Here is a 25,774-nt window from a genome sequence, read left to right on the forward strand (position 1 = left end):
TATAAATTCTATTGAATGTCAACCGCGTGCTAGACGTAGTGCTGGACTCTGGCTCCATAATGATAAATAAGCTTTGTTCCTTGCCCCCGACACTTTCCCGCTTGATAGGAAAACAATTTAGCCTTGGGCATTGGGAATTTCGAAGAGAGGACACCAATGCAAGTAGGGTAGGAGGAACAGGAGAGCTTTTTAGAGGGTAGAATACCCGAATTGTCTTATAGCAGTTGAAGATACTAGAGATGCTTGTAGGGTCTAGCCTCCAGAGGCGGGGTCTACGCCATTATTGGTGGGGAAGTAGAACAGAGATGACTTCCTCTGCTACCTGATCTGGGGATCTTCATCCTGTTGCTAGCCGTTTCCTCCTGTTTGTGCATTTTAATAACTTGTAACTGCCAATATGAACTTCTTACATATTTTTAAAAATTTTTGGAAAGATCCCCATTTGAGAAAGTATGTTCTGGAGGAACACTGGTTTCCTGGATTCTACCCCAACCAGCTTTGTTTCTGAGAAGTTAGTCAAGCATTCCAGGCAGTGGAGACTCAGAAATTGTAGAGGGTGTGCAACTACCAGGTGTTTTGTTGCGGGAGCGTGAAATGTGAGATGAGGCTGGTGGGGAAAGTAGGGGTCAGAACTTAAAAGACCTTGGATACGTCAGAGAGCTTGGAATTTACCTTTAAATGATGAGGCATTGGGGAAACCACTGAAGGATTTTACTCTTGGTGTGGTCGTGATCTGATTTGCATTATTAAAGCCCTCTGACCTTGAGAAGGAGAATTTTGAGATGCTCTAACAGTGATCCAAGCCAGAGAAAATGAGATCTGGAAGAAGTGGTAGGTAACAGAGAGGATAGATTTAAGATATTTAGGAGATAAAATCACAAAACTTGGCAATCGATTGAAGATGGGCTTTCAGCATGGGTGCGTATTGATGACACTCATCAAAAAATGGGGCGCCTGGGTGGCTCAGTGGGTTAAGCCTCTGCCTTCGGCTCAGGTCATGATCTCAGGGTCCTGGGATCAAGCCCCGCATCAGGCTTTCTGCTCAGCAGGGAGCCTGCTCCCTCCCTCTCTCCGCCTGCCTACTTGTAATCTCTCTCTGTCTGTCAAATAAATAAATAAAATCTTTTTAAAAAATATTTGTTGAGAACATAAAATATATATCTCAAAAATAACTGAAGTCTTCCCCAAAACTTTTCTTCCAGACAAGAATGGCCCTATTACTGAAGTCCTTACAAAGCCTCTCATTTTACTGGTACTTAGTAAAAACTTTACACTGAATAGAAAGTAGTGATTGGTTTAAAAATATTTGCTTGGAAAGACATCAATCAGTGCCAACTTGGGAATTTGGGATGCTTCTAGAAGTCACATGAAGGAATCATTATTTTCTTTAAAGGAAAGGAAATATAACACAGTTACATGTTTTATAAAATCTGAAGTCACAATTGCAAATGTTGCTTTAAAAAAGAAAAAAAGCAATTTCTAGGGGAGCCTGAATGGCTCAGTTGGTAGAGCATGCAACTCTGGATCTTGGGTAGTGAATTCAAGCTCACTGTTGGGGATAGAGGCTACTTTTTTTTCTTATTTATTTTTATTTGTTTTTATTATTAACATATAATGTATTTTTGCTTCAGGGCTACAAGTCTGTGATTCATCAGCCTTTTTAAAAATTTTTTTAAAGATTTTTTTTATTTACTTATTTGACAGATGGAGATCACAAGTAGGCAGAGAAGCAGGCAGAGAGAGAGGAGGAAGCAGGCTTAGCCACCCAGGCACCCCTGAGAGTCATCAGTTTTAAACAATACACAGCACCCACCACAACACATAACCTCTCTAGTGTCCATCAAACAGCTACCTCATCCCCCATACCTTTCTCCTCTCCAGCAAGGATAGAGCTTACTTGAAAAACAACAGCAACAGAAAATAAGCAATTCCTGAAGATGTCTATACGTACTTCCATGGGGGTAATCTATAAGATTATAGTGTTAAGAAAGGAAAAAGTACAGTATGATATGCTGGCTTTCGTGTAAGAAAGAAAATGAGGAAAATTATATATATATATATATATATACATAAATATGTATATGTATATATTTGCTTGTTTTTGCATAAGAAACACTTGAAGGGTAAATTAAAACCTAATAAAAGGGTAACTTACTAGGGAAGAAGACTGGCTGGAATGGATAGAGAGGAAAGGGAAACTCCTTTGAGTATGCCTTTTTTAAAATGTCCATTTAAGTATTTTTATATGCAAATATACATAGCTTTTCTTCCTTTTTTAACAACTGCTTTATTTTTTTATAAAAGCTTTTTGACATATAATCCACATACCATATATTTCACCTATTTAAAGTACAAAGTTGCCTTTTTATAACTTTTGCTTTTGCTTCATGGAAGTGTTTCATATATTCAAAGATTGAATCAAATCAGAAGGAAAAATTCTAAAATGAAAAATAAATTGAAATAAATGAAACTATGTAAACAAGAAAAACATAACCAAACTAAATGATTATCTCAAGTGACATTTAAACACAGTGTTCTGACTATACACCATTAGTAGGATATATTCCAAACACAAAAAGAACTGCAGAGAAATCTTATAATGTATGTACCAGTTTTAATGTTAGTCTTAATATTGTAATTTTGAAACCATTTAATGTATATTGTAAGACAATATGTAATATTTTTAGGAATCAAGATATTTAGTGAAAGAGAAAAGAGATCCAATCATAAAATCAAAAAAATTAAGGGGGAAGGAGAATGATAAAAAAAAAAATTTAGGGGGAAATCTTATACTGTTTTATCTGAATTGGAAATGCCAACATGACCTCATGATCTTTTAAAAATATGTATTTCTTGGGGTGCTTGGGTGGCTCAGTTGGTTAATGTCTGCCTTTGGTTCAGGACATGATCCCAGGGTCCTGGGATGGAGCCCCACATCAGGCTCCCTGCTCATGGGGAGCCTGCTTCCCCATGGTTGTGTTCATTCTCAAATAAATAAAATCTTTAGAAAATAAAGGTATTTTTTATTTCTTTTCCTTAAAGAGTCTACAAGAAATACCTGACTAGCAATGCATTTGACAATAACTTTTGACTTCCCCCAAACCTAACTAATAATAGCTTTCTATTAACCAGAAGCTTAAGCAATAATAAAAACAGTCAATTAACACATTTTGTAATGTTATATGTATTATACTATTTTCTTAAAATAAAGTAAGCTAGAGTAAAGGAAATGTTATTGAGAAAATCATAAAAATTCCTAAGAAAAAGAAAATGCATTTATAGTATTATACTGTATTTATTAAAAAAAAAAAAAAGTTGGGTTAAGCCGCTGCCTTTGGTTCGGGTCATGATCTCAGGGTCCTGGGATCGAGTCCCCCATCAGAGTCTCTGCTCAGCAGGGAGCCTGCTTCCCTCTCTCTCTCTCTGCCTACCTCTCAGCCTACTTGTGATCTCTGTCAAATAAATAAATAAAATCCAAAAAAAAAAAAATAGTGGGGCACCTAGGTTGCTCACTCGTTGGACATCTGCCTTTAGCACAGGTCATGATCCCAGGGTCCTGGAATCCAGCTCCATATTGTGCTCCCTGCTCAGAGGGGAATCTGCTTCTCCCTCTTCCACTCCCCCTGCTTGTGTTCCCTCTATCACTGTATCTCTCTCATCAAATAAATAAGTAAAATAATAAATAAAATCTTTTAAAATAATTAATTTTTTTTAAAAATCCAGATGTATGTAGACCTGCTGTTCAAAGGTTGACTATATTCTTATTAGTTGGTGAACAACTGCCAACTGATGCATTCAGATCCTTTTTGTAAGAGAGTTTCAAACATGAAATACACAGGAGAGAGATAAAGGTGATTGATACAGCTGAAACCGTAAGGACAGGGAGGGACAGAAGAGTGAAACAATAGAAAGGAACTTTGACAGTCATTACAAAAATGGGCAATAGACCCAGATGCTTTTTTTTTTTTTTTATTCCATTTATTTGTCAGAGAGAGAGAGAGAACACAAGACACAAGCAGGAGCAGCAGGAGGCTGAGGGAGAAGCGGGCTCTCTGCTGCTTCCTACGGTGAAGTGGGACTTAATCCCAGGACCCTGGGATCATGCTCTACAGCCAAAGACAAATACTTAACAGAGCCACCCCCCGCATCCAACTAAGATTCTTTAAAGACCATGACAAGACTACTGTCAGTCATTAGCATTCCTTCTGAGGCATGGGGAACAGGGAGCCACTGCTCCTGGATGCCCCAGAAACTCACTGCCAGCTTCTTGGGCTCCCTTTCCTTCCCCATGCATCTTTCACTGCACCTCAACACTTTTTTCTTCCTTGTAACTTAGAAGAGCCAAACTCTTGGTGTGGCACTATCAAATGTTGATTCTCTTATTTTCTTCAGTATCTCATTTGTTCAATATTATTCTTCACTGTAATGAACACTTATTGAAGACATTATAGGCTAGGCAATATACTAGGTGCTGTGGTTGCTTAAAAAGAATTTAGGGGTGCCTGCCTGATACACACATATTTTTTTTTCCTACAGGATATTGACATGGTGAGTGTAGTTGGATTCATAGCATCTATTTGTGTGAAGTGGCTAGAAGACTGTGTCCACAGCATTGGAAAAATATACACTCTAGGAAGAAGTTGCTGTTCTTGGGCAGTGGCATTAATTCATTCATTCAGAAAGCACTTACTGAGTGTGCTCTATGTGCTAAGAACATAAAGAGAAAGGCCCAAACCCAGTGAAGAAGGATGACTGACAATTCTAAATGGCAGCATGTGGAACAGTCCTGCTTCAGGATCCCTGCTCAGTGGGGAGCCTGCTTCTTCCTTTTGCCCCTGCCCTTCCCCCTCCTTGTGCATGCTTGTTTACATGTGAACTCTCTCTATGTCAAATAAATAAATAAAATCTTTTTTTTTCTCAAAGATTTCTTTAAAGATTTTACTTATTTATTTGACACACACACACACACACACACAGAGAGAGGCAACACAAGCAGGGGGAGTGCGAGAGGGAGAAGCACACTCCCCACTGAGCAGGGAGCCTGATGTGGGGGCTCAATCCCAAGACCCTGGGATCATGACCCAAGCAAAAGGCAGACACTCAAAGACTGAGCCACCCAGGTACCCCACAAAAATTAAATCTTGAAAAAGAAAATAAAAGAAAAGTAGATCATGTTAATAATAGTGGAAATGGAAGGAGTGAAGTCTATTCCAAGCACAGAGTGCAGTAGGAACAAATGCAAGGGAGGAGAAAACAGTATGGTTGTTAGGAGAATAATGTTCTACATGGTTGTATAATGAACTTCCTTAGTTCACAAATAGTTATTGAGTCTATTGTGTGAGCCAGCCAGTTTTCTTGATGGGATTCTATGGTAATACTACCTACCTCATAGGTTATTGTGAAGATGAAGTGGGTTGGCATATGTAAAACACCTAGAAAGGTCCCTGGCATCAGGTACTTACCTATTATCACTAGAAATATTAACATGAATCATATATAGTCTCTCACCCCCAAGAACCTTGACTCAGTTGGGGTGGGCAGGGAGACAAAAGAAACAATTTCATCAAGTGCTACAAGGGATACCTTCTTCTGGGAAAGGTCTCTCAGATACAGTGACCTTTAAGCCAAGACCTGAAAATGCAACAGTTAGGCAAGGGAAAGGGTGGGAGTAGGGTGGGGATGCATTCTAAACAAAGGAATAGTATAATTAGAGGCCTGCAAGCTAGATAAGGCCAATGAAAGTGGTTCTGGAGGGGGTGCCTGTATGGCTCAGTTGGAAGGACAAGCAACTCTTGATCTCAGGGCTATAAGTTTGAGCCCCATATTGGGTGTAGAGGTTATTTAAAAATAAAATGTTTGGGCACCTGGATGGCTCAGTCCATTAAGTGTCTGCCTTTGGCTCAGGTTATGATTCCAGGGTCCTGGGATGAAATCTTGCATGGAGCTCCCTGCCCAGTGGGGAATCTGCTTCTCCCTCTCCCTCTGCCCCTCCCCCTGCTCATGCACTCTCTCTCTCCCTTTTTCTGTCTCAAATAAATATATAAAATCTTTAAAAATAATAATAACAAAGATAAAATCTTTAAGGGAAAAAAAGAAGATGAGGGACGCCTGGGTGCCTCAGTCAGTTAAGCAACCAACTTTTGGTTTCGGCTCAGGCCATGATCTTGGGGTCCTAGGATAGAGCCCTGCATCAGGCTCTTTGCTCAGTATGGAGTCAGCTTGAGGGTCTCTCTCTCCCTCTCTCTCTGCCCCTCCCCAGCATGTTGTTAGCATTGTTGAAACAAATTAAAGGCAACATTCTTGCCAAGAGAATTAGTGTATGCATTGAACCCTCTAAGAGTACAGATAGTGCCCTGAAAAAAAGTGAAGGGAAACAATCAGGAAAATAAGGAAGCCATAGAGAAAGATAATTGGGTTCTTCTGGAGCACCAGCCTGCTCACCCAGAGAAGCACACTTTGTGAGAGCCAAAGGAAAGAAGCCTCAGCTGCTGGAATCCATTTCTTATGAATTCATGGCATAATGAGTATAAAAAATGTCGGGGACTGCCTCCGGCCAGGAAAGTCCCCGCCATTACAAGAAGGTGCTTGGCTCACTGCTAGCAAAATACGCTGCAAGTATACAATGAACTTTCTGGTGAAGCCCGCCTAAAGGAGGACATAGATATTGGCTGTATCAAATTTAATCAGCATACTAACAGGACTCTCATTGGCTCTCCCCATTGCTTGACCCCTTATTGGTCACCCTGCTGTATATAAGCTAAGGAAGTTGATTAAATAAATGGAAATGAAGTATTAACACCATACCAGGCTCATTGTCGTCCTTGCGGGCCGAGGGCGACAAAAAAATTGACCCTCTAGGATATAAAAGAAAGACAGAAGATATCACTAATCATTAAAGAAATGCAAATTATTGAGACAATGATGAGATACTACTAATCCCTATGAAAATGACTAAAACAGGGACAACCGGATGGCTCGTTCGGTTGAGCATCCAACTCTTGGTTTTGGCTCAGGTTATGATCTCAGGGCCCTGAGGTCAAGACCCATATTGGGCTCCCGACTCAACTGGGAGTCTGCTTGAGATTCTTTCCCTCTGACTGTCCTCCCGTCTCTCACCTTCTCTTGCAAATAAATAAATAAATAAATCTTTTTAAAAAATGGCTAAAATTAAAAAAGTAGTAGTAACAGCAAATGCTGGCAAGGATGTGGAAAAACTAGATCTCTTGTACATTGGTGGTGGGCATATAAAATGATACAGCCACTCCATAAAACAGTTGGTTTGATCTCATATGAGTTGTGCGATTGAGCCCCTCCTCAGGCTCCATTCTGGTGAAGTCTGCTTGAGATTCTCTCTCTCTACTCCTCCCATCCTCTAAAATAAATAAATAAATAATTAAAAAAAAAAAAAAAAAAAACAACATGCAGTTACTGTACAACCCAGCAATCGCTGTTATGGGAAGTATCTCAGAGCAATGAAAACATGTGTATGTTAAAAGCCTATACGTTGGGGCGCCTGGGTGGCTCAGTGGGTTAAAGCCTCTGCCTTCGGCTCAGGTCATGATCTTGGGTCCTGGGTTTGAGCCCCATGACGGTCTCTCTGCTCAGCGGGAAGCCTGCGTCCCCCTCCCTGTCTGCCTGCCTCTCTGCCTACTTGTGATCTCTGTCTGTCAAATAAATAAATAAAATCTTTTTTTTAAAAAAACCAACCAAACAAAACAACACTTTTTATTTTTTAAAAGATTTTATTTATTATTTGACAGAGAGATACACAGGAGAGAGGGAATACAAGCAGGGGGAGTGGGAGAGGGAGAAACAGACTTTCCGCTGAGCAGGGAGCCAGATGCTGGGCTCCATCCGAGTTCCCTGGGATCACGACCTGAGCTGAAGGCAAGCTTAACGACTGAGCCACCCAGGCGCCCCTAAAACACTTTTTAGAGGCGTAACTTACACAAGGTGCACAAATCTTGCGTACAGTTGTTTTTCTGCTTTTTAAAAATTTATCTACCAGAGTAACATCACCGAGAGGAAGACCATGAAAAACTTCCATCACCATAGGATGTTCCCTCAGGTCCCCTTGGCTGTCCATACTCTATAAGGCAACCATTAGCCTGACTTAGTCATTATTTTGGCTTGTTTCTGAATTTCACGTAAATGTGAAGCTCTATTCCACTCTTTTTAACGGCCTCTGAATATTCTATAACGTATATACCAGACTTTAATTAAGCATTCCCTAACCGAGCCCCTACTTCCGACATTTATATTACGAAAATTGCAAGAGGCGTGCTTGTCATACTTCCACAGGAGGGAGGCACGGTGGACTGAGACCTCCCTCGCTTCCCCGGCCTAGCGGAATCTCCGGTCTCGCTGTCCACCCCACCTTGCCTCCGAACCTACCCTCACTGCATGCAAGAGATGCGGATCACACCAGCGGCCCGCTTCTACTCCCCTCCCGGAACTGTCGCGCTACGGACTCCGGCTGTTTCCGCTGCTGGGGGGGCGGGGCTGGGGCCGCCCTGCCGTCGCGGTCGCAGGCTGGTGACGGAGAGCGCCGCGTGCTCCCCCACGTGTGCTGCAGTTCTCCCGGTGTCTGCGGGGCAGCCGGGGTGCTTTCCCTGGGGGCGTAGTTGCTGGCGCCTCCGGTGCGGGACCTCAGCGGCTCGGGGACTCCGAGCGCTAAGCAGGGAGCGCTGGTGGCCGTCGGGGACAGAGGGCCTGCGGTCATGGAGCACCTTTTCCTGGATGTGGCGGCCGCGCCGCTTCGCTTACTCGCTGCCAAGAACGAGAAGACCCGCAGCGAACTGGGCAGGTTCTTGGCCAAACAGGTAAAAGAAGGAGGGAGAGGGAAATCGCCCGGCAGATCCCGGCCGCCCCCCTCGCAAGTGCCCTGCGGCCCTGAGCTAGACGCGCTACTCGAAGGCAAGAGAGTAGCGGCGTTCTGTCACCCCGATCCCCTTCCCAGGGCTGGTGGCCAGGGGCGGAGACGTCCGCGCGTGTTTGAAGAAATCGGAAGAAAGCTTTTGTGTTTATCGGAGAGACCCTTCCGTTCTTTCCACCAGCCGACGACCCTGCAACTCTGAGGGAGAGGTGGCTTTCCGAAAGAGATGTGGTTGGTTTTTCTTTAATTGAGATTGTATCTTTGCCCTTTTGCCGTGTATATTCCTCTAGTGTGCCAAGTCTAAGCCACCCCTGTTAGAGTGACTGTTTTTCTTTCTGCCCCATCCCGTAGTTTTGGCCCGCTGACACGTATTGATTGCGCTCCTGCTTTGCGTGAGACACGGCGTGGTTCTCTCAACAGACAGAAATTCGTTACGGTCTTTGCCTCCAGGGAATTTAGCATCTATTTTTGGAGACAGTTCATAAACACAGAAAACCACCAAGGGCCAAAGCAAGACAGCTAGTGCTAACTGTGTGACATTAACCATTATCAGGTGAATTAGAATCTTCTAGGAAATAGGTTTTTGGCCTTTTAAGAGCTTTCTCTTGACTCCCTGCTGTCTGAGTTGAGGACCTCTATCATGCATTTTTTTCACGTTGCATGCTAATTTCCTATTTTATGCTTCTCCACCCCTCAATATCTTTGAGTTTCTTGATAGTAGAAAAAAAATTTTTTTTTCTTCTAACTCCAGCATCTATGATTTATTTATTCAGTCATAAATGCATCGTGTACATATATATTCCATTCCTTAGTAAGCATCGAGTGTATTTTGGGTCAGGAGCAGTAGAGAACTAACATGAGAGGCACTTCTGTTTGGTGACAACAAATTGGAAGTGTAAAGGGGAGGGAGATACCCTGGGGTTTCTGGCTTCTGAGACCCAGTGAAGGGAATCACTAAACAAATGGTGAGCTGTAGAAAGAACTCAGTTTTGATGGGTAGAACTAAGGAAAGAGATCATCAGTTTGTATGAGCTGAGCTTCTGGTGACAGGCTCCTGAGTTATGTATTGTTGCTAGAGGTATTTTTCTGTAAGTGGGCTTTAGAATTTAGAGCACAGGTTCTGAATCTGGGGATCATGGACCAGCAACAGGAGATTATGTTTCCACACTAGTGTAATTGGATGTAAAATTAGTGTTTATGTATTGGGAGTAGTGTGGGGAAATGGTTTGTGGTCTTTATTTGATAAAGTTTTAGAAAATCTGACACACATGTGAGAACCACTTGTGTGGATTCTGAGATTGTATAGAAATAGTAGTGGACCTGGAAGCTAATCGAAAGATCAGTTGAATTAGGAGATTAGGTCACCTTTGTCTCTCCCTTTTTTTTGCTTCACATTGTCTGTCAAATTCTGTTCTACCTGAGATGTTTTTCAGGTTTGTTCCTTGAACCATTTTCAGTAATCATTTCAAGACTTTCACTCAGAAGAGTTGATTGTGTTGCCATTCTGCATTTCTCCTATTTTTGGAAACAAAACAATTTTTATTGGAAAGCAGAGACTTTTGAAACACGATTCTCTTTGCAGTTAAGATCCGAAGTAAGAATTTTTTTAGGATTGTGGGGTTTAAAATTAATTTTTTTTAATTTTTTATTTTTATTTATTTATTTTAAAGATTTTATTTATTTATTTGACAGACAGAGATCACAAGTAGGCAGAGAGGCAGGCAGAGAGAGAGGAGGGGAAGCTCCCCGCCGAGCAGGGAGCCCGATTCGAGGCTCGATCCCAGGACACCAGGATCATGACCTGAGCCGAAGGCAGAGGCTTAACCCACTGAGCCACCCAGGCACCCTGTGGGTTTTTTTTTTTAAGTTTTTTAAAAAGATTTTATTTATATGACAGAGAGAGATGCACCAAGAGAGGGAACACAAGCTGTGGGAGTGGGAGAGGGAGAAGCAGGCTTCCCACTGAGCAGGGAGCCCGATTCAGGGTTTGATCCCAGAAGCCTGGGATCATGACCCATGCTGAGCTGAAGGCAGGTGCTGAACCAACTCAGCCCCCCAGACACCCCCCCCCCTTTTTAATGCTCTTTATCTCAGCTGGTGATATCACCTTCTCTCTATCCAGTCACTTTAGAGAGGGGAGTGTCCTCACTCTTTTCACTCTTTTTCCTTCACATATAGCCATCTTCCATGTTTTATTTACTTAGTATTGAATCTGTTCCTTCCTTTTCATCCCTCCTACCACCACCATCCTATAATTCTGACTCCATTCTTGTGTGTGTATTTTCCAACATCTCCAAGCAATTCTCAGACACAAGCTAAGTGTCTTAACAATTTAACTCAGTTCTGACACTATCTACCTGGAGATAACATCAGATCCCACATGTTAGGTGTTCAGTCCCATAATACTGTGCCCCACCCTCCCCAATTCAGATGCCAGTCAAAAGTCCAGGTTGTCACCTGTACTTCTAACCAACTGGCTGCGGATTGCAAGTTCCTACAGCCCCCTCCTTGGGTTTGATTAAATTGCTAGAGTGGCTCACAGAACTCAGAGAAACATTGTACTTACTAGATCAATGGATTATTATAAAAGGATATAAATCAGCAAATGCCAGATGAAAGAGATGCATAGGACAAGCTATGTGAGAGGGAGTGCAGAGCTTCCATGCCCTCTCTAGAGGTGACACTTTATCTCCACGTATCTAAATCTTCTCTGACTTGGAAGCTCTCCTGACCAAGTCTTTTGGGGTTTATATGGAAACTTATTACATAGGTATGATTGGTGAAATCTTTAGCTGTTGGTGTTGGAAACCACCGTCCAACCCCTGACCCGTAAGGTGCAGGTGGAGGTAGGACTGAAAGTTTCAAAACTGTAATAATTTGTTGGTTTTCTTGACAACCAGTCCCCGTACTTGGGTCTTTCCAAAATTTACCTCCATGGGGCACCTGACTTGCTTAGTTGGTAGAGCATACTGCTCTTGATCTTGGGGTAGTGCGTTCAAGCACCATGTAGGGCCTAAAACTTATTTTATTTTAAGATTTTATTTATTTATTTGACAGACAGAGATCACAAGTAGGCAGAGAGGCAGGCAAAGAGAGAGGGAAGCAGGCTCCCCGCTGAGCAGAGAGCCCGACACGGGCCTCAGAGTCAGGACACCGAGATCATGACCTGAGTGAAAGGAAGAGGCTTTACCCCACTGAGCCACCCAGGTGCCCCTAAAACTTATTTTAAAAACAAACAAACAAACAAAAAAACCAAACCCATAAAATTCACCTCCTTAGCGTAACAGGATAACAAAATACACCTCTACCACTCTCCTCATAGGAAATTCCAAGGGTTTTTAGGAAAATGTACTATTGTAAATCATGAGCCATCTGGGTGACTCAGTCTGTTAAGTGTCTCACTCTTGGTTTTGACTCAGGTCAAGATCTCATGGGTCATGAGATCAAACCTGGTCCCAGCTCTGTGCTCACCTGAGAGTCTGCTTGAGGATTCTTTCCCTCTACCCCCACCCCCATGTGCATGAAGCTCTCTTTCTCTCGAATAAATAAATCTTTTAAAAATGCTTTATAAATCACAGTATCACACATCCTTACCTCCTTCATCACTGTCTGTGTTCAGGAAGAGCAGAGTGCTTCAGATACTGGAACTGAAGGATGGCTGAAAATCACATCTATTCTCTTAATTCCTTTTGGGGCCTTGAACAAGTTATTTAACTCTCCTGAGTCTCAGTTTCTTGATATATTACACGTGGCAGCTGCTATACAGTTGCAAGGATTTTGGAACCAGACTGTGACATGGATTGCTAGTTCTGCGGCTAGCTTTGTGACCTTAGACCCCGCCCCTGCCCTCCTTTAAAAGATTTTATTTGTTAAAAAAAAAAAAAAAAGATTTTATTTATTTATTTGCCAGAGAGGGAGAGAGAGAGAGCACAAGCAGGCAGAGTGGCAGGCAGAGGCAGAGAGAGAAGTAGGCTCCTGGCTGAGCAAGGAGTCTGGTGTGGGACTCGATCCCAGGATCCTGGGATCATGACCTGAGCCGAAAGCAGTTGCTTAACCGAGTGAGCCACCCAAATGTCCCAACCCCCTTTTTTATTTTTCAATATCCTTATCTGTAAAATGGGGTTGTTACCACTTTATGGGTTGCTGTGAGAATTAAACTCCTAGACTATAGTAAGCACTGTTTATAAAAGTGGTTAATGATTATTGCTATAAATAAGATTGTTGTAAGAGCTAGATAATGCATGTGAGGAGCTTACCAAAGTGCTTGGCACAAAGTAAATAGTCAATACAAGTGAGCTATAATAATAATAATAATAATAATAATTTTTTGAAACTGCTTTATTGAGATATAATTCACATACCTTATACTTCATCCATTTAAGTGTACAGTTCAGTGGTTTTTGCTATGTTCACAGAAATGTACAACTGTTATCACAGTTTATTTTAAACTGGTATTTAGATATTTTCATTTTTTTTCTAATTTTTAAAAAATTTATATAAGTAATCTCCACCCAATGTGGGGCTCAAACTCATGACCCTGAGATCAGAGAGTTGCATGCTCTTTCGACTGGGCCAGTGAGGCACCCTGACATTTTCATTATTTCAAAAAGAAGCCCCCATGCCTTTTAACTCTCACCCCCCCAGACTGTATCGCTGTGCTCTCCCAAATCCTCGTGGGCAACCATTAACTTATTTTTCTCTCTATGTTCTCTATTCTGCTCATTTAATATAATTATCATTAATAAGTCATCTGAATCTGTTACCATTCTGTATAATAGCTCCCCATTGTCTCTAGAATAAAAATCCAAGCTTTCTAAAATGGTGTATGGTATATGAGCTGTTTTTTATTTTTTGAAGTTTTAAACTTAGAAGTTTCTTTAAAAAACAAAAACACAAACAAAAAGCGGGGCGCCTGGGTGGGTCAGTCAGTTAAGCGTGTCTTCTGCTCTGGTCGTGATCCCAGGGTCCTGGGATCGAGCCCCACATCAGGCTCTCTGCTCAGCAGGGAGCCTGCTTCCCCCTCCCTCTCTGCCTGCCTCTCTGCTACTTGTGCTCTCTCTCTCTCTCTGACAGAGGTCAAATAAATAAATAAAATCTTAAAAAAAAAAACAAACTTCGTTTATTTGGTATCTACACCCAACAGGGGGCTTGAACTCATGATCAGGAGTTTCATGCTCTTCTGACTGAGCCAGCCAGGTGCCCCAAAGATAAAAGTTTATTAAAAGAAACTTTTTTTTCCCCCCTGTCAACCTTATTTCCAGTTCTTATTTCAGGTATTTTTTTTTTTTTAAGATTTTTTAAAAATTTATTTGACAGAGACAGAGAGAGGAATAGAGAGTGAGAACAAGCAGGGGAGCAATAGGCAGAGGAAGAGGGAGAAGCAGGATCCTCATTCAGTAGGGAGCCTGATGTGGAGCTCAATCCCAGGACCCTGGGATCATGGTCTGAGCTGAAGGCAGAGGCTTAACGGACTCTCCCTGTTTCAAGTATTTTTTAATACAACCTAGTGGTTTTCAGCTGGGTTAATTTTGCCCCCAAGGGCAAATCTGGAGACATTTTTGGTTGTCACAACTGGTGGTGAGGGGGTTGCTTCTAGCATATAGTGTTTAGAGGCCAGGGATGTTGCTAAATATGTTATGATGTATGGGATAGCCTCACAAGGAATTGTCCAGCTCCAAATAGCAGTAGTGCAAGATTAAGAAAGAAACCTTAAATATACCTACACTTAATAACAGAAGATCAAAATCCCTGAAACAGAAAGTGACAGAAGAGGAAAAATAGGCAAATTAACAATTATAATTGGAGACTTTGACACTCTATCCTGAGTAACTGATAGAACAAATACAGAAAACATTAAGCATGTAGAATACCCACTATCGACAATCCTGACCCATTTGACATTTATAAGAATGCTGTGCCCAGTAACAGTAGAATACATGTTCTGTAGATCTGAAACATTCACCAAGATAGAGCATATTCTGAGCCATTAAACAAGTCTCAATAAATTTAGGAGAATTAATGTCATGCCCAAATAGTCAGTGACCCCAATGGAATTAAATTAGGAAAAAAAAACAACAACAAGAAAACCTGAAAGGTACTGGCAAAATCCCTAAATGTTAGAAATTGAGAAACGAAATTAAAAAAAAAAATAGTTAAAGGAAAATCATTGGGGAATCAGAAACTATTATTATTTTTTTAAAATATTTTGAGAGAGAGCATATAAGATGTGGGGAGGGGCAGAAGGAAAGGGAGAAGCAGACTTCTCACTGAGCAGGGAGCCCCATGTGGGGCTCAATCCCAGGACTCTGGGATCATGACCAAGGCAGACACTTAACTAACTAAGCCACCAGGAGCCCCAGTATGCAACTTTTGATCTCAGGATTGTGAGTTCATGCCCGTGTTGGGTGTAGAACTTATTTTAAAAAATTAAAAATAACCTGGCGATTCACAGACCTGTACCCCTGGGGCTAATAATACATTATATGTTAATAAAAAAAAATTACATGCTGAAAAATTTCTTTTAAAAAATTCTAAGTTAAGGGTTCCTGGGTGGGTCAGTCGATTAAGTGTCTGTCTTCAGCTCAGATGGCTCAGTCTTGATTTTGGCTCTTGATTTTGGCTCAAGCCATGACTTTATGGTTGTGAGATCAAGTCATGCACTGGATCTCTGCTGGGCGTGAAGCCTGCTTACCTTTCTTTCTCTTCCTCTGTCCCTCCCACTCCTCTCTTTTAATCCCACTCTTCAAAAAAAAAAAAAAAAAAAAAAAAAAAAAAATAACACCTACTATGAAAGGGTCTGGGGATCTAGCCCAGCATCTGGCTCTGTGCTCAGCAGTGAGTCTGTTTGTCCCTTTACCTCTGCTCTTCCCCTCTGCCTTTCCCCCAACTCATGCATGTGTACACATGTGCACTCTCTTTCAAATAAATAAAATCTTTAAAAAATTTTTAAGTTAAATTAAAATTTAGTTTCAAATTAAGCATAGAGTTACATGACCCAGTGATCTCACTCTTTGGTAATGAAAAAGGTTAAGAGTAATGAGTATATTACAACTGGTGTAAAAAAAAGAAAGCAATGAATATATGCCCATGAAATTTTTGTACCCAAATGTTCATAGTAGGTGTTATTTTTTGTTTTTGTTTTTGTTTTTTTGAAGAGTGGGATTAAAAGAGAGGAGTGGGAGGGACAGAGGAAGAGAAAGAAAGGTAAGCAGGCTTCACGCCCAGCAGAGATCCAGTGCATGACTTGATCTCACAACCATGAAGTCATGGCTTGAGCCAAAATCAAGAGCCAAAATCAAGACTGAGCCATGGAGGTATGTGCCGCCATGGTAGCTTTTTTGATGATAGCTGGGAACAGCAAAGCCGTGAAGATAACGATCAGCATGCAAATGGATAATAAAATTGTGATTTATTCATAGTGAAAAACTGCCAGTAGTAAAGTGGAATAAATTATTGAAGCATTTAATTACATGGATGATTATCAAAAGCGTTATACTGAGCAAAAGAAATTGGACAGAAAAGAGCACATACGGATTACATTTATATAAAGTTCTAGACTTGTTTAATTTGTGGTCATAAAATCATATTATTAGTTGCCTATTGGTGAGGGGATTGACTTCCAGGGAACAGAAGGGAACTTTGGGTTTGATACTTCATTTGGGTGGTGGTTACACAGGTATGTACATATATTAAAACTCATCAAACTATAAATGGATGGATTTTATTGTAAAGTGTATGTCAGTGAAGATTTATTCATTTATGTTCGTTTGTTTTTAAAAAATCTAAATATCTGAGGGCACTAGGCTGGCTCAGTTGGTAGAGCTGCAACTCTTGATCTTGGGTTAGGGGTTTGAGCCCATGTTGGGCATAGAGTTTACTTAAAAAAAAAAAAAAGCTAAATATCTATTTCTTTCTTTCTTTCGTTCTTTCTTTTTTTTTTTTTTTTTAAGATTTTGTTTATTTATTTGACAAAGATCACAAGTAGGCAGAGAACCAGGCAGAGAGAGAGAGAGAGGAAGGGAGAGAGAGAGAGAGAGGAAGGGAGAGAGAGAGAGAGAGAGAGAGAGAAAGGGAAGCAGGCTCCCTGCTGAGCAGAGAGCTGATGCTGGGCTCAATCCCAGGACCCTGGGATCATGACCTGAGCCGAAGGCAGAGGCTTTAACCCACTGAGCCACCCAGGCGCCCCAGTATCTACTTCTTCTAACACAGTTTTCCAGGTTACCTTTTTTTTAAAAAAAAAGATTTTATTTATTTATTTATTTTTTATTTATTTATTTATCTGAGCTAGAATGAGCGGGGTTGGGGGGAGGGAGGGCATAGAGATAAGGAGAGGGATAACCTCAAGCCGACTTCATGCTGAGTGTGGAGCCTGACACAGGACTAGATCCTGAGACCCTGAGATTATGACCAGAGCCAAAATTAGAAGTTGGATGCTCAACCTACTGAGCCACCCACGCACCCCCAGATTACCTTTTGAAGAGAAAGTTCATGAAATGATATTCTCTCTGGAGCTTTTTCCCTAATGTGTAAGTATCCATTTGTATAACATGTCCAGGATAGTTGCAGTATTTTCATTTTATAGATGATGTGTTTCTTTTTCTTCACAATATAACTACTTTTTATTTATTATTATTATTTTTTAAAATATTATTTATTTATTTATTTGAGAGAGAGAGAGAACAAGAGTGAGCACAAGCAGGTAGAAGACCAGAGGGAGAGGGAGAAGCAGGCTTCCCGCTGAGCAGAGAGCCCAACCTGGGCTTGATTCCAGGACTTTGGGATCATGACCTGAGCTGAAGGCAGATGTTTAACCGACTGAGCAACCCAGGCATCCCTACTCTTTATTTTTTATTTTTATTTACTTATTTTATTTTTGAGAAGTGAAGGGGTGGGACAGGGCAGAGGGTTACGGAGAGAGAATCTCAAGCAGGTGCCAGTGCCTTGCATGAAGCCAGATGCAGGGCTGGTTCTCACAACCATGAAACCATGACCTGAGCTGAAATCAAGAGTCAGATGCTTAACTTACTGAGTCATCCAGGCACTCCTACTGTATACTTTTTACATGATGATATCCTTTGTGGGCTTGTTTATAGGGACATTCAGCAATTGAAAATGTCATGTCATGCCCTTGTGAATCATGACCAAATCTGCTAAATTTTCTTGTAGGACTAATACTGATAAAAATTGTTCCAGTGTAATATCTTTCCCCCATCAGTGCTTTATTCAGAATTAGTTGTTTTATGAGTTAATGCCCTGTATTTAGGAAGATTTTATAAGAGCTCAGGTGTAAGGTGATCTTTCATGAGTGATAATTTTGGAAAAAATTGTTAAATTTTTGCATATGGTATTAGGTTGTGTTCAAGCTGCACTCTTACAGATAACTGTTTAGTGTGAAACTCCTTAGAATAAATTCATAGCATTGGATTTCCTGGGTCAGCATTGGATAGCTTAAGCAGTTTAAATCTGCAATCTCATTGTCCACAGCAAGTGTTGTGTAGATCTGCGTGTACACTAGCAACATGAGACCTTTTACACACTTCAGTTTTCCTTGTTACTCTTATGAACATTCTGAGCTCAAGCACTAGAATTTTGTGGTCTATTTCATCTTGCATATCAAAGTATAGCTGTCTCCTTTGATTTCTATTTTGTTTGTTTATTAGAGGCTGAAGCCTTCACAGGGATATCCTCATTCATTTTCTGGAATTGATTTCTTACCTCTGTCCTTCCCTCAAGAGAGCTGGCAGTTTTGCCTACTAACAGCGAGGTTTTTTGTTTTGTTTTGTTTTCCCCATGCAATTTGTTTTACTTCAAGAGCAAAGGAGCTTGAGGAAACACTGAATTCTCTGGGAAGTATTGAGACCATGAAACAGATTATTTTTCAGGGAAGCTGTGTAGCATTTTACATGGAATTCAGGTATCAATACTTTTGCTATAAACCCCAGTGGACTGAAACTTCTTTGTAACAGCCTTTTACTTTAGACTCACTATAATCTTCTACTGCAGAAACCCCCATTTTGTTTTATAAGGTAAACTCACCTATGAAATCTGGAAATGGATGTTTTGATTCCAAGCTAGGACTTTTTGCTATTCTGCCTAGTACAAATGAGTAGCATTTACATAGATACATTGTTTTCTTTCAGGTGTGGACACCTCAGGATCGCCAGTGTATCCTGAATACCTTAGCCCAGTTACTTCTGGATAAGGACTGTACTGTGCTTGTTGGTCGCCAGCTGCGCCCTCTTCTTTTGGATTTGCTGGAAAGGAATGCTGAGGCCATTAAAGCCGGAGGCCAAGTCAACCACGATCTACACGAACGGCTCTGCGTGTCAATGAGCAAACTCATCTGTAACCATCCTGATGTCCTCCCGTGAGTAACAGTTTTTTCTTCACATTTCTCCGTGAGGTAGTAGAACCAGCACTTTCCTGGGAAATAAAAGAGGAGTCTGAGTTGAGGAGAAGGGAAGAAAGGAAATAGAAGAAGAAAGATAAGTGGTACTGTTCTATAAAAATAATCACAACAGAATCCCTTTATCCATTTCCTGTGTTCTTTTTAGTCTTGGCCATCAAGACAGGTCTAGAAAAATGGCCAAGACATGTTCCCTGCCGTCAAGGATTGTATCATCTGGCGAGATATCCATATAAGACGATTTAATTATATTTATTTTAAAAGATTTTATTTATTTATTTGTCAGAGAGAGAAAGAGAGAGAGAGCATGCACACAAGCAGGGGGAGCAGCAGGCAGAGGGAGAAGGAGGCTCCCCACAGAGCAAGAAGCCTGATGTGGGACTCAATCCCAGGACCCTGGGATCATGACCTGAGCTGAAGGCAGCCGCTTAACCGACTGAGCCACCTAGGTGGAGTCCCCATAGAAGGCAGTTTATTTATTTAATTAATTAATTAATTAATTTTCCTTAAAGATTTTATTCATTCATTTGACAGACAAATCACAAGTAGGCAGAGAGGTAGGCAGAGGGGGCGGGGGGAGAAGCAGGCTCTCCGCTGAGCAGAGAGCCCGAAGCGGGGCTCCATCCCAGGACCCTGGGATCATGACCCGAGGGGAAGGCAGAGGCCCCAACCCACTGAGCCACCCAGGCGCCCCTGGAAGGCAGTTTAAATGAATTTTAGCTGAGGTTCTTAGAGCATCCACTTCAGAAGGTTATAATTTTTGCTTGCTAGAGCAACCGCAGGGATGGCGTCCTTTTTAACTTTCTATAATAATCTATCCAAAGCAGTATTGTAAGAAGTTGTCTTAGAACTGAATTATTTGTTTTTAAAGATTTTATTTATTCATTTGAGAAAGTGAGCAAGCAAGAGAGCACAAGCCGCAGAGGGAGAGGGAGAAACAGGCTCCCTGCTGAGCAGAGAGCCCAACATGGGGCTCAGTCCCAACACCCTGGGATCATGACCTGAGCTGAAGGCAGACTCCCAATCGACCGAGCCGCCCAGGCACCCCAAGAATTGGATTCTAATATTAACGTTTCCTGGGCTGGTTCACCCCTCCTAAGGCAGCCTCTGATTGTCCACTTCTGGGAAGTCACCATATTGATGGTAAACTTACCATGCACACCAGATCTGCATATCAGATCTATAATCCAGAAGTCCTCCTGCCTCATCCTCCTAAAATATCGTTTGTGTGGAATAGTCAAAGGGGCAGCCAAATGAGTGTTAGTTTTTTTTAGTTGAGAAGAAAGAACTTTCATTCTAAAGTTGAATAATATCTGTGCACTAATAAGAGTATTTCTTTTTTTTTTTTTTTTTTTTAAAGATTTTATTTGAGGGCGCCTGGGTGGCTCAGTTGGTTAAGCAACTGCCTTCAGCTCAGGTCCTGATCCCGGAGTCCTGGGATCAAGTCCCAATCAGGCTCTCAGCTCCATGGGGAGTCTGCTTTTCCCTCTGACCTCCCCTCTCACGCTCTCTCACTCTGTCTCTCTCTCAAATAAATAAATAAAATAAAATAAAATAAAATAAAAGATTTCATTTGAGAGAGAGTGTGTACATGCAGTCAAGCCTGGGCAAGCGGGGAGGGGTAAAGGGGGAGGAAGAAGGAGAGGGAAAAAATGTGAAGGAGACTCCCCACTGAATGGGCAGCCTGATGGGGGGGCTCTCTCTCATGACTGTGCGCCACCCAGGTGCCTCTATGAATATCTGTTATATCCATCTCTCTCTTTTTTTTTTTTAATTTTTAAAAATTTATTTATTTGTCAGAGAGAACACAAGCAGGCAGAGTGGCAGGCAGAGGGAGAAGCAGGCTCCCTGCTGAGCAAGGAGGCCGATGTGGGACTCGATCCCAGGACCCTGGGATCATGACCTGAGCCAAAGGCAGCAACTTGACTGACTGAGCCACCCAGGCATCCCTTAATTGTTTTTATCAACATAATAAGTATACTTTGGCTTTCTTGGAAGTATGATCTCTAATCTGGTTCTTGAATACAATGGGAATAATAAATGAAGGCTTGGGAGAAAACCAGAATTTTTTTTTTTTTTAGATTTTATTTATTTATTTGACAGATCACAAGTAGGCAGAGAGGCAGGCAGAGAGAGAGGAGGAAGCAAGCTCCCCGCTGAGCAGAGAGCCCAATGCAGGGCTCAATCCCCGGACACTGGGATCATGACCTGAGCTGAAGGCAGAGGCCTTAACCCACTGAGCCACCCAGGCACCCCGAAAACCAGAATTTGTATGAGCTTTTCTAAAAGGGGAGGAAAAAATGAGCCCAGGTTAATGGAACTGGAAAATACACAGCAAACATCAATGTCATACTTGATAATTAGGAACATATGCTGTGGGTTGATTGAGGGTTGAAATTGTAGCCTCACTTAGTGCTTTAATCATTTAGATGTACTTGTCTGTGGTACCTTTTTATAAGGTATCCCAACTATCCTGTGCTTACCAGATGAGATTGACATGTGGGTAACTTGAACCCCCATTTCTCCTAAGCCTTTGTGATAGAATGCTTCTGGATTGCATTTGAGAATTATTAAAATGATGGATTAGTTTGATTTCCCATCTGCTTCAGATTTTATGTTCTTATTAAATGCATATGAACACACCCCTATTTTTTCTTCTTTGCATTTTGCCAAGACCGTGTATTTTACTTACACTCCCATGTTGTTCCAAAAATTATATAATGCAGTTTATGAAAGTGCCCATGATAGAGTAACTTAAAATACAAGCAGAAAAAAGAGCTGTGTGTGAATGAATCAATGCGTGTTTTAAAATGAACTATAGGCCATGATGTAGAATGAGATTTTGATTTTTAGTTTTAGGAATTATAGTTGATTAATTCAGCATGTGCCCCAAATTTCCTTTGTAGAGGAAATACACTTAATGTATTAGGAATATACCAAATATATTTAGATAAGATGTAGTTATTCATCCAATAGGTAAATAGGTAAACATAGGAGACCCTTGTTTTTAGCCCTGGGCCACATCATGGGGGTAAAAATATAATGGATTATTGTACTTTATAAACAATTGAATATAATACACTAATAGAGGTGTGTGAGGCAAATACTTAAGGGGAGGAATAAAATCACTAAAGAAGAATGAGTGTTTTCCTCTTGGAAATCAGAGAAAGTTTGTACTGGGGCAGATTTTGGAGAAAGAGCAAGGAGAGGAAGAATAAAGAGAAGAGAAATAGGATGGCAATGAAAATCTAGGATTGGGGGGAAGAAGAGACTGTATAGAAGGTACTTTGGTAAGCTCCCTAGCGTCCTAATCCCTGCCATTCATTTACAGGTCCATACCTCTTTCTGAGCTCAGCATGTTTGAGGCTTCCATGAGGTACCTCAGTGGTCTTAAACATTCTTTTTCTTTTTCTTCTTTTTTCCTTACGCTGTTTGCTCATTACTGGGTGCCTATCCCAACTTTATTTAGATAACAATTGAGGTATATTTTTGTTGACATATAACATTGTATAAGTTGAACATATATTACATAGTGATGTGATACATGTATATATTGTAAAATATTTACCATAATAAGATTAGTTAACATATCTTTCATCTCACATAATTACCATTTTGTTGCCGTTTGTTCATACTGTTTTTGCACCTAGAATCCTCAAACATATGTTTTACTCTGGCAAATTCTTTGTTAGGACTCTGGGAAAGCAATCCCAGCTGTTGATGCATTCCCTATTCTAACATATTAGGTTTCAGGGTACCCCCCCCCAATTCAATTTTTTTTTAAAGGAATCTCAACACCCAGTGTGGGTTTGTACTCAAAACTGTGAGATCAAGAGTTGTATACTCTATCCAGGTGCCCCAGGTTATTTTTGAATTTTTGACATAGAATGTCATATTGAACATCCTTCGGCATGAAATTTGTGGATCTGTCGTGGTGATTAGGAATGTGGATTTTTAAAACAATGATGTTGTTTTAGTAATAATATATATTTATACAGGATTTTGTAGTGTTTAGGTATATGTTTTTAATCTTTTTTTTGGATTTAGTGGTAGACCACTTCCTCTTTTTTTTTTCCCTTAAGTTTATTTATTTAATTTTTTTTCTTTCTGCACTCAGTGTGGGGCTTGAACTCACAACCCCAAGATCAAGAGTCTTATGTTCTTCCAGCTGAGCCAGTCAGGTGCCCTTTAATCTTTATATTGTAACATCTTCAGTAATGTCATTGTAAAATCTTATTTTTAAAATCTTTAGAGAGGTTAACTAAATTGTCCTAAATGTCAGAGCCAGAACTGGACCACAGGTCTTATTTCTAGATACTAGGAAAACTATGATGAGTTGCCCAAGTGAGTGGCTCATCCCAGATTAGATGTTTATTTATTTTTTTTTTTTTTTAAAGATTTTATTTATTTATTTGAGAGAGAGACAGTGAGAGAGAGCATGAGCGAGTCAGAGAGCGAAGCAGACTCCCCATGGAGCTGGGAGCCCGATGTGGGACTCGATCCCGGGACTCCGGGACCATGACCTGAGCAAAGGCAGTCGTCCAACCAACTGAGCCACCCAGGCGTCCCCCAGATTAGATGTTTAACTGGATGGTATTCCTTGTCACATTTTTTTTTTTAAGATTTTATTTATTTATTTTTCTTTTCTTCTTTTTTTTTTTTTTAAGATTTTATTTATCTATTTGACAGAGATCTCAAGTAGGCAGAGAGGTAGGCAGGGGGAGGGGGGAAAGCAGGCTCCCTGCTGAGCAGAGAGCCTGATGCAGGGCTCGATCCCAGGACCCTGAGATCATGACCTGATCTGAAGGCAAGGGCTTTAACCCACTGAGCCACCCAGGTGCCCCCCTTGTTGCATTTTGGACCTTCTGACACTTTCTTACTCCAGGAAAGAGATCCTTTTCTCAGTCATTGAATATTCTCTAGATAAAAAAAAAAATAATAATGTTATTCTCTGGCTAAAAAGGCTTTATTGGTCCATCCATCATTGCTTAGATCAGAATTTTAGAGCACTTCCTAAAAATGATGGGTCTCTAGAGAAAAGGGTAATGTAGTCAAGTAAGTTTGACAGAGTATATTGACCAGTCTTCCTTTTGTATACTTAGAGTGGACCACAATTTGCTTCCCCCATTTGCATACAAATGTAAGGTCATTTCCCCCTATCTTCCTCAAAGACCCGGTGGAACGGTTGACCATGTGGTTACTGCTTATCTGCCTTATCTTGCATGCTTGTTACTGCCCACCTATCCCACATGTGCTGCCAACCTAAGCTGCCCCTGAGCTAGTGTAATGTCAGCTTCTCTCCACCAAAGAATTATTATTCTGACAGCATCCTTGTGAAGAAAAATATGTCCTGTTTTTTTCTCTTAATTAAGAGAAAAGTGGTGGTGGGGGGCCTGGGTGGCTCAGTGGGTTAAAGCCTCTGCCTCAGCTCAGGTCATGATCTTAGGGTCCTGGGATTGAGCCCCACATTGGGCTGTTGCTCAGCAGGGAGTCTGCTTCCCCCTCTTTCTGTCTCTGCCCGCCTCTCTGCCTACTTGTGATCTCTGCCTGTCAAATAAATAAAGAACATCTTAAAAGAAAAGTGATAAATTTAAATTATAATACAGAATTATAAAAAGCAGAAGTCTTCACCCTGAAATCCTACATTTTAGGGGTAGCTGTTATTAGTAGTTTTGGTGTATTTCCTCCCAAATCTCTTTCTCTTTCTTGTTCTGACAGGTCTTTTCTGAGCAGGAGCTGAATCTTCTAAGTTTCATTTGTCCAGTCTCATTCAGAATATCACAAGTGTTAATTTACTAAGCCTGTATTCCTGTTTGCCTGGCTTGCTTGTAGAAGTCCAAGGTTTCCCACCCATCTCTTGTATTCTCATTATTCCCCAATTGAAGTTTTTATATTTGGGGATTTATTGAGCCAGTAATCTGGGGTATATCTCCTTGGTGCTACAAGTTGCTCTGGAAAACAGATTCAAATGGCCCCTGCGACCATTGCATTGCTCTTTTGTATTCCCAGTGGGTTCCTGGGGATTCTGTTACTGACCACTAGTACACCAAGTTGTTATAAAGGGATGCAACTCAGGAACAGGCTGATGGAAGAGACTGCTTCATAATGCTAGATTTGGCAGTGATTTTTTTGGATGACACCAAAAGCACAAACAACAAAAGCAAAAATAGACAAATGGAACATCAAACTAAAAACTGAGGCACAGCAAAGGAAACAAGGATGTAGAGGCAACCTACAGATTGGGAGAAAATATTTGAAAATTTGTGTTATGTGTTTAATAGGGGATTAATATCCAGAATAGGTAACGAACTGTGTGATCCAACCATCCTTCTTTCCTTCCTTTCTTCCAAATTTTTTTTTATTTATTAGGGAGAGACAGAGAGAGAGAATACAGGGAGGGGTAGGAAGGGAGGGAGAGGGAAAGAGTCCCAAGCAGACTGTCTCTGTGCTGAGCTTGAGGCCTGAAGCAGGGCTCAGTCTCATGTCTTTGAGAT

General features: G+C 41.1%; 1 protein-coding gene across 2 annotated transcripts in view; it reads left to right on the forward strand.

Annotated features, from left to right (window-relative positions):
• The first annotated feature begins 8,506 nt into the window (after nt 1-8,506).
• The window catches only part of MDN1 (midasin AAA ATPase 1), a 167,726-nt gene continuing 150,458 nt past the window's right edge, over nt 8,507-25,774 (forward strand). For both annotated transcript variants that reach the window (XM_045075838.1, XM_045075839.1), the window contains exons 1-2: nt 8,507-8,822; nt 19,015-19,241. In XM_045075838.1, the coding sequence (XP_044931773.1) occupies nt 8,721-8,822; nt 19,015-19,241 (329 nt within the window). In that variant the 5' untranslated portion in view covers nt 8,507-8,720. The remainder of the gene's footprint in view (nt 8,823-19,014; nt 19,242-25,774) is intronic.

The sequence above is a fragment of the Mustela putorius genome, unplaced genomic scaffold (genome assembly GCF_011764305.1).
Source record: "Mustela putorius furo isolate JIRA1106 unplaced genomic scaffold, ASM1176430v1.1 tig00000166_pilon_pilon_pilon, whole genome shotgun sequence".
In the NCBI taxonomy this organism is placed as follows: domain Eukaryota; kingdom Metazoa; phylum Chordata; class Mammalia; order Carnivora; family Mustelidae; genus Mustela; species Mustela putorius.